Raw genomic sequence first — 13,927 nt, 5'->3', positions numbered from 1 at the left:
CACACAAGGACGGTTGAGGGTTTTTGTGACAGCAGCACTTACTGAGATGAGTGCTCAGAGAATTAAACTGCATCCCATGTGTGGAAGCTAACTCTTTAGAACCCTGCTGCCTCCAGTGGAAAAAATCTCCACCTGCCCTGCTTGTTCCAGGCATCCAGCAGGAGCCCTGCCTGGCCAGCACTGCTGCTGACCTGAATCCATAAATTGTATAAGCCCGGCACTCACCAACCTATGCAACACTTGTCTGGATGTTGGCAGGAAGGGCTGCATGGAGGAAACATTGCTTTGGATGTTGTCGTTTTCCTGAACATTTCTGGATAGGAAGCAAGACCTTTTACAGAATGGGGTGAGTTAGACACCCAAAGTAAAGCTTAAAATTGTTTGAAGGAAGCTTTGAAAACATGCACCCTGCTAAGGCAGAGGCAGCTCTTCCTTCCTTTTATCTGATACTTGTGCTGCTGCTCTCTCCTGTGTGATATTCAGGGAACCACAGTCTTATCACTGGGTTACAGAAAAGTGAAGATTTACTGCTGTGATAGTGACCTTGGTGTGAACCACTGCAGATGATTTCCCCATAGCACTGCTCCTGGCAGCAATAATCCCAGGTATGAGAAGAGGGAGCGATTCTGGAGACCAGTGTAGGATGTCTCAGTGGAGTCTGTAGCACAGATATTCTCTGAAACCTGCACCTCATTTGAGTACTCGCAAAGCCCTTAAGGATATGAAAAACTTCTGCTTGGTGGGGTTTTTTTAAGGAAAATTTAAAATGAATTAATTTCAAATAATTTTTAAGGAAATGATAAATCACAGACCATTGCAGAGGTGAGTTTTCTCTCGAGGTGCAAACCACCAAACTTCCCAGCCTTCCCCCAGCCCCGAGGCTTCCCCTTTCCTGCCAGCAGTGCTCCCACAGTGCCACCCAGTGCTGCTGCTGCAGCTGCAGCAGGCAGAATTATTCCTATGTACTCAGAAATAATTTGTGGCTGTTCCCAAAAGGCCTAAATAAAGTTAAAACCCTGTTAACAACATAAACATCCAGTTCAGACAAATTGCTGTGAAAACTGTTGTATTGAAAATTTTCAGCTCCTTTCAATAGCCCATCAGCCTCTTCGCTCCAACATAGGGATGCACAGCCATCCTACACACCTGTAATTGGTCCTGGAGTGGGGCCTTAGTGTATTATTCCCATACAGCCATACCACCAATTTTAGCACGAACAGAAATGAGAGCAAGGAATGGATATGTATTAAAAACCTTCCACCTCCAGCTCAGAGCTACAGCTCTCACCCAGGTGATGCAAGGGCTGCTTGTTCCCATTCCTATAGACTGGCAGCTTCCTGTACCTCACAATCCTGGTGGACACCACTTGGAGGCAAGGAGTGGTAACAACTTTAGGTTAACGTGCACAAATAATGGGAGTTACAGGCCGACTGAGAGACATGCACAACAAAGATGGTTTGAACAATAGCTCTGCTCTGTGGAGTGGACCAGCAAACCAACGCTGACTGGTTCAAAGCAGTTTCATCAGAACACAATTCCATAGGAATTCTGGCTGCGTAGATGGTGGAAGGAGATGCTGACGAAGCAAGTGCCCATCCAGGACAATCACTGCTGCGAGTTGTGCTGTAGCATGTTCTGCAGCATTTTGTGGTTCTGCAGAGCAGCCACCACGTCCTCGTAGAGGGTGTTCACGCTGACGCACAGAGGTTGATGCTGCAGCTCCGTCAGCTTGCAGGCAGCCAGAGTACAGAGGATGCAGAACAGCACAAAGAGCAGGACTCTCAGCACCGACCGCGACCACGAGGGCTTGTGCCGGGGGGGCTGAGGGGGACGGGAGCTGGAGGCCGGCTCTGTAGTGAGAACATGAACAGGATAGAATGTGAGGAATGAATCAACTATCTTTGATAGGCTATGCTCACAAACAAACTGTTCAGGTAAGATAATCCTCTGCTGCAGTTGGCTTTTGTTGTGAATTTTCATCATTTAGCTCTGATAAATAAGTAGATGTGCAGGATTTAACTTCTTAGGATGAAAAGTTTCAGATCCAGTTTCATGGGCAGCAGTGAAGAGGGTGTAAAGCATCTCTGTGTTGCACAAGATCTGATTACGCAAATGTTCAGTAGACTTAAGAAAAAATGAGTGGAGGGAAGTTCTCATTAGGAACAGCTGGAGAATTTCCTGACTTGTAGCTCCACAGTTCATGGGAACACAGGCAAAGGGGAAAAGGGCACAGCAGCAGTTTATTAAAACTCCTACAGGTTCCCCCCTACCCTCTCCCACCATCTCCCAGTACCTGGGTGCATGAAAGCAATTCTGGCAGCATCAAAATCTGATGAAGATGAAACCTGACACAATCCCACCCAAAATGGACACTACTTACTTCGGGTGTGCACTGTTTCCTTTTTATTTTTCTTTTCCATCTCCTGTTTTGCAGCTTTCTGAGCATCGTACTCCCGCCTTCTGCGCTCCTTTTCCTCTGCCTTCTCTCGCTTCCGCAGTTCTCTCTCCTGAGCCTCCTTCGCTCGCTGTTCTGCTTCACGTTTCTTCTCCATTTCTGGGGGTTAACAGCAAGTTTTTCCCTTTTATGTAAAGGGTTGTCATTGCCATTTTCCTTATTACCTTCTTATCCCAACTGGAACGAGGAAACCAATTTAACAACTATCCTCTTTTTAATAATTTTATTTAGTATTACATACCTTGCATTTTACTGTGCTTTTCTTTAATGTTTTTATAGGTAACCTATAGCACATTCCATCTAGAGATGTTCCTGTTTCTCAGGCCAAGAAATCACAGAGTTACCCCCCTGCTGTCTTTCTCCCTCTAGCCCTTTTACCCTACTACTCCCTGAGTACTTTGGGTTTGGGTGGCCACAAGTATGTGTTAGATGGCAATGTGTTAGATGGAGATCAGAATGTCTGGGTGTGTTAGAGACCAAGAGCTGTCCTCAGCAGACGGCACATGGGGGTTCCTTGTGCCTACCTCTCTCTGCCTGGAGTTTCCGCTGCCGCTGTCGATCTTGCTCGGACTGGATGGCTTTCATGTGCTGCAGTACCTTAAAGGGCCAAGAAAACAACCTGAGGGCTGTGCAGAAGCCTCGTGGCACAGTCAGTACAGAACAGAACAGCTGGAGTGTGGCTGAGGACAGGCAGCTGGGACTGACCCCCAACCCTGACTTATCCCTACAGCTACGGCTCTGAAAAAAACTCACAACTTATGGGAGTCTCTGTTGTTAAAAAACAGATCTTCCCATTAAAAACGAACATGGCAAACTGGTGCTCGATACAGAGGATCACAGAACATTCCTATTTATGTTTGACAAAACTTCTCCAGAGGTTTTTGTACTATCAGCACAGGCATGGATTATTACGTCTGATTATGCCTCCACTTTCTTGGCAATGGAGAAGCATCCTCCTCAGCCAGGTGTTTGCTCTCCACAGGCACAGCAGTAGTGGAGTCAGTGCAGTGGACCTGCACCTCACTGCCTGAAGAAACTCCAGGCTCCTGCAGCAGCTGCCCAGCTTGCTAAGCAAACAGAGGAAGAATCACTGGCAAAGCCATGAAAGGAAAAAAAAAATAGAATAAAAGCAGACTCCTTACCTTGACAGCAGCCTGCTTACACTGCTTCTCATCCAGACAGTCTCCTGCCACTTTAGCCAGGACAGGATCCAGGGGATTGTCCTTCAGATCCAGCCACTTCAGGTTCTGCAAAAAGGCACAACAAAGAGGAGGCTGTAAGAGCACAGCAGTCTCTTAGAGATCTCTAAGAGATCCAAAGCAGAAGCAAAGAACTGCTTAGTTTTCATATGAATGAAACAGGTACAGAAGATGAGCAGAGATGTTTTCAATAGATTGAGAGGACTTTCACTGAGCTGCGGTGCAGAGCCAGCTGAATTTTGGAATGGGTGTCAGCAGGATGGATGCTTTACCAGAGAAATCAACTTGAGCAGGATCACAAGACCCTGGGCTGCATCCCAAAGCTTTACATAACTGCCCAGCAAACAGTTTTACCTTGAGCTGTGCAAAGCTGACTGGCAGGGTGACCAAGCGATTGTTTAGAAGGTCCAGGTGCTGCAGATTGACCAGGCGGCCAAAGTCCAAGGGCAGCTGTTGCAGCCGATTTTTACTCAAATCCAGTTTCACCAGATGCATCAAACTGCAGAAGTCTGACTAAAACCCAAACAAAGAAAACCCAGAGAAAGCTGGTCAGCACCTTCGTGGAAGAACCTCAGTGGCAATTATGTGGAGACAGCCTGCACCTCACATTAGGCACAATCCTTGACTTACTACAGGACTGTGATGGAGGAAAATTGCTCTCCTCCTTTGCCTTGGAAGATCGAGGTAAGACACAGCGGGACAGGTAAGACAGACTGAGAAGGTTATGGATGACAATATGACAGGAACAAACCCGAGCCTCCACTGCTGATGAAACTCCTCTATATTCACTTGGGGATGCTCTGGTAGGAATGTACTGCAATCTTCACACAGTTCAGCCCTTTACTCTCTCCTGCCTCAGCCAAACCCACTGCCAGCACTGACCTGTCACTGACAATGGAGTCATTCAGCCACCCCAGGGCAGGGCAAGTGCCAGTTTCACAGCTCCTGGTGAGCCTCTACTGAAGCACCAGCTATCTTTCCAAATATTTCCCAGCAGACTCATCCTCACGGAGGCTCTCTAGCACCTTACCGGCAAGGAAATCAGGTTGTTACAGGACAAATCCAAGATAGTAGCTTTTGGAAGAGCGGCCTGAAAGAAAAATAAGGCACTGAATGAACATGGAGCTTCACCTGAGCCCTTTTGACACCTGCTAGTTCTGCTTCGGCCTCTGCGGTTTCTCCCGCGCCAATCTGTCCATCCCCCGCGGCTGCTCCGAAGTCACGTCATCTCCGGATCCATCTCTGAGTCCAAAGGCGGTTCTTATCCCGGGACAGCAATGACTAGCAGCTGCCGGGCCCGCGGGACACAGAACCTCACTGCTTTAAATACCTGCAGGCCAGCTCACAACCCCCCCAGCACATCTGGCTCTCCTACGCTGCCCCTTCCCGGGGACCGGGAGCCGGTACCCACCCCCGGCGGGCGGCCTGCAGCCGGACACTCACCAACTCCCGCACCGGCACCTCGTTCAAGTCGCAGAGGCTCAGGTCCAGCTCGTTGCCGTCCAGCTTGTCCTTCAGGCTGAGCCCCTTGCCGCTGCCCCGCGACATGGCTCCGTCGGCGGCCGCCCACGGGGGATGCGGCTCGGCACGGGGAGGCGGCGCGGCTCGGTTCGGAGCGGCTCAGCTCAGCACAGCTCAGCACAGCTCAGCACAGCTCAGCACGACCCAGCCCGTCCCGTCCCGGCGTGGCACGGCCCGGCCCCGCCACCCACTTCCGCGGCCACGTCCGCGCGGGCCCCGCCAGCCGCCGCCGCGGGGCCGAGCGCGCCCGCTGCCGGCCCGGAGCGGGGCCGCACCGCCCCACCGGCACCGCCGCCGCAAAACGCCTGAAAACTGTCTTAGGAGGGGATGTTATCTGATGTTTGATCGCTGCATACCTTCAAACCGAAGCAACAAGAATGGAGATTTAGTCCCCGAAGCAGAGAGCAGCCAATAAGCTCTAAGTGCTGTCTTAAAAAGACGAATTACTTGTTGGTAGAATTGCCTTGTTAAGGTTTAAGGCTTGATCCAATGATCTCAGACTTAGTGCGAGATTAACAAAGCTTGGGAAGAAGGATGTACTACTGATAGTGGGCACAAGGAATGCAGGATTTATGGGCTGCTAGGACATTTGGCAGAATCCCCAAGATAAGGAAGAAACTTACAAAGCTAACTCAGCAATTGGGTTTAATCAGCTCCAAGCAGGTAAAAGGTAATTCTGTCAGGGGGAGATTGTGACTACCTACTCATGGCCACAGACCCAAGAAACCCACCAACCCAAAAGAAGAGAAAGACCAAGCCTGTGGACTAATTAGCATGGGAAGCAAGAGAATCATTAACCAATGGAAGATAGAATACTAATTAATATGAGAACTAGGTAACTTGTAGCAAATAAACATTAATGCCTTTGTTTGCTAAAATATATAAATAGTGAAAATTTTTGACAGTCATCATGCTGGCTTTGTGGATTTGCCATCCAGTGCAGAACTGTAAATAAATCAAATACCTCAACTCTGGGTGTGGATTGGCCTCTTGCACACTGGGTGGAAGAACCTATTTTGGGACACACTGGCATGGCTCAGGGCATCCCTGCAGCTGTCCCACCAACCCTGGGACCCTGGCCAGGCTGGCAGGTGTTTAGATCTGGGCTACATGAAAGCCCTGCAGAAGGAAGGAGAACTCCCAGCCCATGGGTGGGTGCAGTTTGCATCCAGTCACATCACCGGTCATGCACCACCCCACAGAGAACCAACTGGTTTATGGCCAATAATCCCAACAGAAACCCAGTGATGCATACCTCATTTTACAATATCTGATACAGCTGCTTCAGTCTCTCCACAGTCTCCCTCATCCAAGGGGTGAATTCCCTCTCAGTTGGGCTGTTACTCCACAATGTCTCTTCACAGGAGGAACGCTTAATGGATATCCCTGCTTTGCTCCCAAGGCTCCAGTGCCACAGGAGCAGAGCACTCTCCTAATCCTCTGTGGAGAAAGTCAGTGAAAGAGGAAAGAGCCTGAGGCAGAGCCAAATTAGTGTTACCTGGTAATGGGATTACAGCAAGGACTAACCATGAATTTCCTGATCTCTGTGCTATTTGTGATGTATAGGACATTGCAAAGATGTTTTCACTACTGCAGCCAGCGCATCTACCCTGTGGATGCATTAGTTCGTTTTTAAGCTGCCAGTGAATTTCTTCCAACACCCAGAAACCAGCATTAACTCAGCACTGAGGTAACTGAGGCCACAGGATTCTCTGAGCAGAGACACCCCAAAACAGTGCACAAGGATTTGCCTCACAGAAACTACAATAAAGTCTGCCCAAGGCTGAGGTGCTCCTGTCCAGGAGATTATGGACGTTTTTTGGAGCGTGTTATTGTTCCTCCAAATGTGAGAAGAAATTACAGAGCCCTCATCTGAGAAGATCGAGGTCTACTTATCCAAGAATTTCTACCATCCCTCAGTTTGTTTGTTTTTGGAGGGAAGGGCCAGAGAAGACCTGCTCCAGTGAATGGTAGGGAAGCCTCTCATTGCCAGATCTCCAAGGGAAGCAGCTGATTGCTGATCCCCTTGTTACCCTGAGGCAGTGACGGATTCATGTGATGTGCTGTGCTGTTCCCTTCCATGGCTGGGAGGCACCAAATACAGTCCTGCTCTGGAGGACAAAACCCAGAGGGGCTCTGAGGGGGCCTGAACAAGACCATCTGCATCTCTGGGAAAGGTCTTTGTCCATGCAGTGCTACAGAGACTGAAATCTGTGTTTACACAAATCCAAGAACCTTTGGCTCCTAGAAAAAACAGGGGTGTAGATGGGTTACAAAACCTACCTTCTTATTTGTGATTATCATGAAGGCAGATTTTTAAATCTGGATTAGAAAGGAATGGTACCTTATGCAATGGTGTATGAAGTGGTACTGCTTCAGGCATCCTTTGCCTTGATCTCAAACAAACATACGCAAATGTCAAGGTCACATTATTTTCTGCATAATTCTTGGTTTAATTCTTTCTTTAACCAGGATTCACCCTCTGGGCTAATGGTCATAATATGGTAAGATCAAGCTAAAAGTCATCTTTATTTTTATTTATTAAAGGTTTGCATCAATTTTTTCCATGTGGTTATACAACACTGAGCGCTCTGATGCTCCATCAGCACAAAGACAATTGCTCTATTCTGTCCACACCAGTGGAAGGGCAACTTCTGGCCACAAAAGTCACACAGCTTTACCTCCCCTGTGGGAATCCAGAAACTCACCTCGCTGCTGAGTTCAGTGGGACTGACTTGAGGTATCTGTGCATGTAGGCTAGAAAGACTTTGAAGCTCCACAAGACAGGCAAAGCATAGCACGAGGCACATCTGTGCACTCTGCTGGGGGTTGCAAGCACACTAGCAAGGAGAAGGGAGGAGGAAATGCTGAGGGAAGTGGGATGAACACAGTTGATCTAATTGTGATTTATTCATCCTTACTGGGCCTGAGCTGGCCATGCCAGCCCGGGGTTGGAGACCATTCCCAGACTCTCTGAAGATCTCTGTGTTCCCTCTGCGCCCAAGGCAAATTTTTCACGTTTCAAAGAAAAATCTCCCTTTCCCTACCAAAGAAGATATTGTCACTGCTGTCACCAAACAAATTCCTTTTGAACTAGATGCACATTGGGGAAAATCCTTCCTGTTTCTAAAAGCAAGTGTCAGACACCAGGGTCTGGTGGCAGTTGGTATTTCACTCCATTACAAGCGCATTTTTGGCTTTGATGTCTGACATTCGTCATTCTGAGGTTGATATTTATGCCCTTGTTCCGTGTTGTGCTTGATGTGATACGGATACACTGTGTCACCTCTTCAGCATCAGTGCTGCTGCAGAGCTCAGCACCACCACACTCCTTACCTGGTGCCTGCCCACACCTCTGCCCTTAGGTGAGGAGGTCTCAGCCTGCCCAGCCTTGGAGCGGCTCTGCAGGTCCCAGCTGGTCTCTTCTCCACAGGGAGTGTCTAAAGGTGTTAGTGGGGCGCTAAGTGATAACTCATTGAGGGGATAGGGCTGGAGGCCAGTTGGTGACTCACAGGGCTCGGGCACCAAGTGATACAGGCGGAGGTAAGTGGAGGCAAATGATGGTGGTTTTCTTGCACCAAAGTCCATCTCCACTCATTTGGGCTGTAACAGTGGTTGTGTCAGGCTGATGGAACAGGCTGGGAAGAAGAAATAATGGAGTAGGAATGTACAGGGAGGGAATTGCAGCGCAGAGCTTGGGATGGGGACGGGCAGAGGACGGGGTAAGTTCTCGGGCGGGACTCTGGGGGCTCCCTCTGAGCCTCCAGTTCCTCTCGCGGACCGGGCAGGGCGAGCGCTTTCTCTGCTCCCCGTCCCCCGGTGCCTCCTCCCGGTGGGCGAAGGGTCCCGGGGCCGCGGGGAGCCGCGGGCGGGGCGGAGCGGGGCCGGGGCCGGGGCCGGGGCCGGGGCCGGGGCGGGCCATGGAGCGCAGCGCCACCGAGCACCGAGCGGCGGAACGGGACGGGACGGGACAGAACGGGCCGGGTCGCGTCCCGCCGGGTGCTCGGGTGCTGCCGCCGCTGAAGGAATGGCCACGGCCCGTCTGGCAGCGCTGTCCCGGCACGGGCTGCAGCTCCTGCGCCGGGCGGACGGGCCGCCGGGATCCCCGCCAGGCAGGTGGGTGCGGGCTATAGGGGGTGCAGGGCTGTGGGGCTATAGGGGATGGGTAGCTGTAAGGGACTGGGGGCTATAAGGGGTAGGAGTTATAGGGGACAGGGGGGCTGTGGATGAGAAGGAATAAGGGCTATAGAGGACAGGGGGGCTGTGGATGAGAAGGTATGGGGGCTATAGGGGGCGGAGGGCTCTGGGGTAGGGGAGCTGTAGGGCACAGAGGCTGCAGAGGATATGTGGAGACCGTGTGTGATGGGGGATAGGGGCTATAGGGCAGCTGCAGGGCACTGTGGGTGGCCAGCCAGGCCAGTGGCTGCGCACAGGGAGGGCATGTTCATCTCGGTGTGTAACCCTTGGCTACTCTAAAACCCCTCCAAGGTGGTAGGAGGCAGGCTGCATCCCCTGGATCTGCTTCCCCCCAACCTTGGGAGTGGGCTTGGGGCAGGGATGAACCCTGCACGGTGGGCGGAGGGATGTGAACGAATGGCAAGGGCTGAACTTTGAGCAGCAGCTCCATCCGGATTGCAGCAATGTGAAGTGTAACAAATGGCTTCCCCATCCTTCTTCAGGGCTCTGACTTGCAGTCAGTGTCCCTGTCCTCCTGTGGTCCTGCAGCCCCCAGGGTGCTGGGTGACACAGCGGGTCCAGGACACCAAGGAGCTCTGGGGCCTGGGAAATCAGGCAAGTTCTTTGCCTTGCTTTTCTTCAGAGCTGCCTCTTGGAGCAAGATTGTGTGAAAAAACAGCAATGGGAAGCACCTGGTTTTGGGACAGGCTCTGAAGGTTTAGCTGATATTCAGAGTAATAATCACTGGGATGAATGACTTCCAGTGAGCAATTCCAAGAACCGGGTGGGTGGGTTCCTTATTTTTCACAGACAGGGTTTGGGTGTTTCTTTTCATCTGGTTTGACATTAGGAGTGAGGTGGTTGAAGCCACTTCATCATGGGTGTGTGAAGCTTGCCTTCTCAAAATCTGTTGTTAGGAAATAGGATCAGAAGGGAAGCATGACAGAGAGTTCACTGCAGTTCACTCCAGCCCAGGATTGAAACCGAGGGACAGGAACACAAAGCCCTTGGAGAAAGAGAGCATGTACTTAGAGAGTAAACTCTTTCTAGTAATGTTATAAAAAAAGTGTATTAAATTCTGCTTGTAGGCTTGTTTATCCTTTCGGCAGGGAGAGTGCAGAGGGCAGAGAGGCACAGTGGAAAAAAAATAACCAGAAAGTTGCTGCAGGAGGAGTCTGAAAACCCAGGGAAGTTGATCTCTCCTTAAAGAAAAATAAACAAAACAAACAAGCAAAAAAAAAAAAGAAGTAAGAATCCGGTTAACTCTTTAGTCAACAGATTAAAGAGGAAATGAGAACAGAGTGGAGTTAAATTGCAACACCCTTTAACTGCAGTCATATTACACAAAAGACCCAGAAGCTCTTGCTTTGGGGAGAGAAGCTCCTGGTAGATGTCCATGAGCAAAGGAACTGGCAGAGGAATCTGTGAACCATTCCAAGTATGATTTCTGTAGTCAGGACAGTTCCCAAGCCCTGGGAGGGCAGGGCCTTTCCCACAGGTGCAGAGGTGATGGCACCACAGAGCAGGTCAGTGTCCTTCACGCTGCAAAGGGGACAGGAGGTTACCCTGCCTTGCATTCCTCTCTCATCCCTTTAGATAATTTCTGTAGAGACTGGTAAAGAGTTAAAGGTGAAAACAGAGCTGGTTATCTTATATCAACAGCTCCAGACTGTTGATTGGGGCTGTTCAGAGAAAAGTACAAACAGCTCCTAGGATTAGTCCAGAGTGCTTGCTTCAGTCTGATAATTTCTGCTTCCTGCCATCAGGCAGGAGAATTCTGGGGTTGCTGGGATTTGGCTTCTCTCCTGCCTTTTGCAGGGAAGAGGATGCATTTTCCCCACATCTCTGATATCTCGCTGTTCAGCTGTGTTGCTGAACTCCAGGGTTCCGGAGTTTTGCAGGGACAGCCTGTGGATGAGGCTGGCTCATTTGCAGGCTGTCTTGCTGCTGAAACGTGCTGCTAACAAAAGGCACGTGCTCTCCAAAAGTCGTGGTTTACAGTCTGTGCTTGACACCCAAGAGCAAGCAGTGTTTTATTTGCTCTCCTTCGGCTGAGTCAGGGAAATGAGAGCTGTCGTAATATCGGACCGTTGGTCTGATTTTATCTCCAGCAGCACCAGATGCTTCGTAGGAACAGGTGAAGGGTGAATTACTTGTTTTGTGTAGCAAAGATGAACACAGAGATTATTTCTAAATCCTTTGGACTCTTTCTTTGTAGAGGTCTCTTGATACATTCTCTCAGATCAGATACATACACTTGCTGCTGGCTGTAGGCAGGAGGGAGACCAGCCCTCTGTGATTTCCGGCACCATGCTGCTGATAATGAACATATCTTGTGTCTGCCTCCTTTATTCCACTCCTGACCCCCAGTGCTTCCAACAGGCTGCTGTGTTTTATCTCACACCTTTCACTTCTGCCACTGCCTAAGTGTTACAGAAATGCTGAAGCACGTGTGAATGTCAGACCAGAGTTTGGGGAGCTCAGACCCGATGGCAGCTGAGAATTTTGCTTTGATGCATTTGAAGAGATGATGTGAGCTAGTGCTTTGAGAGGAGTCAGTGACTCTGAGTAATGAGCGTGAGATATCTTAGCCTTCTTAGCCTCTAATTTCAGTACTGCTGATGCTTTCATTTGAAAATGTGAATGCTTGGGACCTCTGAGAGCAAGCTGTGTTCACACTGTGAAATACAGCACTATTTTCTCAGTATTTTGGAGCATGTGGCTTTGTAATGATATCATTTACTGCTCTTTGATGCACTTTCATCCTCATGTTTGGGGGTAGGGAGGAAGCCAAGCCATGAAGCCTGGAGCTTTGTGCCTTCTTGCATTTAGTGTAAGAATCTGGTTCTGAAAAGTCAGTGAAACCCTTTGGCTCTTCAGGTCTGGAAAATATTGAGATAGTAAGCCCAGAGAGCCTGATCTTTGTAATGCTTTGCCAAGACATGACAGTGTAAGATTGCCCTTTTCATTGGCAATGCAGGGTTGTGCAAGTACCTCTTTGAAAGCTGACTGCAGAGCAGGAGACTGTTTAAGCTGGACACTTTGGATTCTGATTGAATTTTCTCAATCTGAATTTTGTAGTATTTCCTCCCCTCTTCAGTCTCTTTTTGTGAGGGTCTTTTGTTGTTTATCTTTCCCAGTGCTGAGCCTGCTTGGCTCCCAGTGCCCCCTGAGACGTTGCTGAGGGGAAGAGCTCTTATGCAACCAGGTCAGCAGCTGCTCCCTGCCCGCTCCAGCCCTTCCCGGGCAGGGGAGTTAGAGACAGGCTCTGCTGACACTGGAGACTACTTGGCTTGAGGGAGATGTGAGTATGGCTGGCCCCATTAAACGTTTTAACAAACAGCCTGAGGGTTCCTCATCTGCCTTCGTGAGCTGGGACAGGGGACAGGGACTTCTCCAGTCGCTGTTTCAACCAGCAAGTGGTGGGTCCAGTGGCTTTTACTGCTCTCCCAGGAGCATTCATCCTCCCCTCGCTTTAGGGAGAGTTTTTTCTACCTTTTATTTTATAGAACCTATGTTTATAAAGGCCTTTCTTCAGAGCTTTCTTTCATCTCCTCATTTATCTACATGCTTTGCCCAAGAGTTTTCAAACAATAAAAGGTAGCTCAGTTTAGCACTTGTCCTCCCTCTTCCTCAGGCAGCCTTACAGCCTTGATGTGAGTTGCCCAAGAGCTTGGTGGGGAGGGATGTCTGAAGAGAGCCCATGGGATTTTGCGCAATTCTCCCTCTGCTGAAAAGCAGTGGGGGGAAAAAGGGTCAAGTAATTCACTTGTCTCTTGGAACAGTACTCCCCTGAAGGTAAAATCTAGTTTTTGTTCTCTGGATACTGAATTTCACTTCATGTAGGAGGTAACTCCCTGCTCAGATTTGTTTCTTGTGGGCAGAAAAACAAATCTTTTGGGGCAGTAACACCAAGTCTTTGCAGAATATTGATCCCGTAGTAGATGGAAGTTTAGGCTGAGCTGTTTTTCTTCTTTAAGGCAGGGATTTCCCCATTATACACTGAATTATACACAGCCTCTGTACTATGCACCTTACAAGTGTCCCTTAGCCCTGTCCCTCCTGGTTGTCTCCTAATGTCGGAATGGAGGAGCTGAAGTGGTGGAGGAAGGCAGAGAGGAAATGAGGAGGGACAGAGAACATGGGGGGCTTGCCTGGGGAGGAGGACAACGTGGTGGGAGATGGCTGCTAGAGCAGAGAGAGGCTTGTAGGAGATGGAGAGAAAAACCAAGGTAGGAACTGCAGCACTCAAATGGTCAGGAGCTGTGGTTTGAGGGGAGATTGCTGCATTTCCACTGATGATCAGACCTCAGGGAAAGCCTCAATGATTTTTAAATGATTTTCCCTATTGCTCTGACCACATCTTCTTATTGCTGCCTCTCTAGACTCATTGGCCTCCCTCTTGGCCTCCAGCACCTCGCAGTGCTCCTGCCCTGCCCAGGATTGCTCTTCTCAAACCCATCCCTGTTCTCCTCCTCCCCACCTGTTCCAAATTTGCAGTGGGGGCCATCTCCTCCCTGCTGTGGTATTGCCTCTGCTCTTCTCCCCCCTTATCTCACTGGTAGTTCCTTGTTTT

At 49.7% G+C, this 13,927-nt stretch overlaps 2 protein-coding genes across 3 annotated transcripts in view; one reads left to right on the top strand and one right to left on the bottom strand.

Annotated features, from left to right (window-relative positions):
* Nucleotides 1–1,049: 1,049 nt before the first annotated feature.
* LRRC59 (leucine rich repeat containing 59) lies at nucleotides 1,050–5,404 on the bottom strand. The gene is made up of 7 exons (XM_069032681.1): nucleotides 5,098–5,404; nucleotides 4,685–4,744; nucleotides 4,009–4,167; nucleotides 3,598–3,702; nucleotides 2,980–3,052; nucleotides 2,381–2,554; nucleotides 1,050–1,850 (listed from the first exon to the last, which is right to left on the bottom strand). The coding sequence occupies exons 1-7, from the start codon at nucleotides 5,200–5,202 to the stop codon at nucleotides 1,606–1,608; spliced, it is 921 nt and encodes a 306-aa protein (XP_068888782.1). The 5' UTR covers nucleotides 5,203–5,404; the 3' UTR covers nucleotides 1,050–1,605.
* Nucleotides 5,405–8,652: 3,248 nt separating this feature from the next.
* Nucleotides 8,653–13,927, top strand: part of ACSF2 (acyl-CoA synthetase family member 2) — a 36,619-nt gene continuing 31,344 nt past the window's right edge. Inside the window, exon 1 of one of the 2 annotated variants that reach the window (XM_069032758.1) lies at nucleotides 8,653–8,718. Coding sequence is in view for 1 of the 2 variants with exons in the window: in XM_069032757.1 (XP_068888858.1) it covers nucleotides 9,203–9,291 (89 nt within the window). In the remaining variant the exon portion in view is untranslated. Of the gene's footprint in view, nucleotides 8,719–9,122; nucleotides 9,292–13,927 lie in introns of those variants that run through there. The other variant, XM_069032757.1, reaches the window with a different exon arrangement.

Source organism: Aphelocoma coerulescens, chromosome 18 (genome assembly GCF_041296385.1).
Source record: "Aphelocoma coerulescens isolate FSJ_1873_10779 chromosome 18, UR_Acoe_1.0, whole genome shotgun sequence".
NCBI lineage: Eukaryota > Metazoa > Chordata > Aves > Passeriformes > Corvidae > Aphelocoma > Aphelocoma coerulescens.
Note: the sequence above shows the minus strand (reverse complement) of the source record. Positions and strands in the feature narration are given on the sequence as shown.

Bases quoted from the DNA above. Each gene is read 5' to 3' on its own strand.
- LRRC59 (XM_069032681.1), bottom strand. From the start codon at position 5,202: ATGTCGCGGGGCAGCGGCAAGGGGCTCAGCCTGAAGGACAAGCTGGAC. The intron at 3,053-3,597 runs GTAAGGAGTCTG...TGGCCCTTTAAG, and splicing joins GTAAGCAGGCTGCTGTCAAG to GTACTGCAGCACATGAAAGC. The intron at 2,555-2,979 runs GTAGGCACAAGG...GTTAACCCCCAG, and splicing joins GAAACTCCAGGCAGAGAGAG to AAATGGAGAAGAAACGTGAA.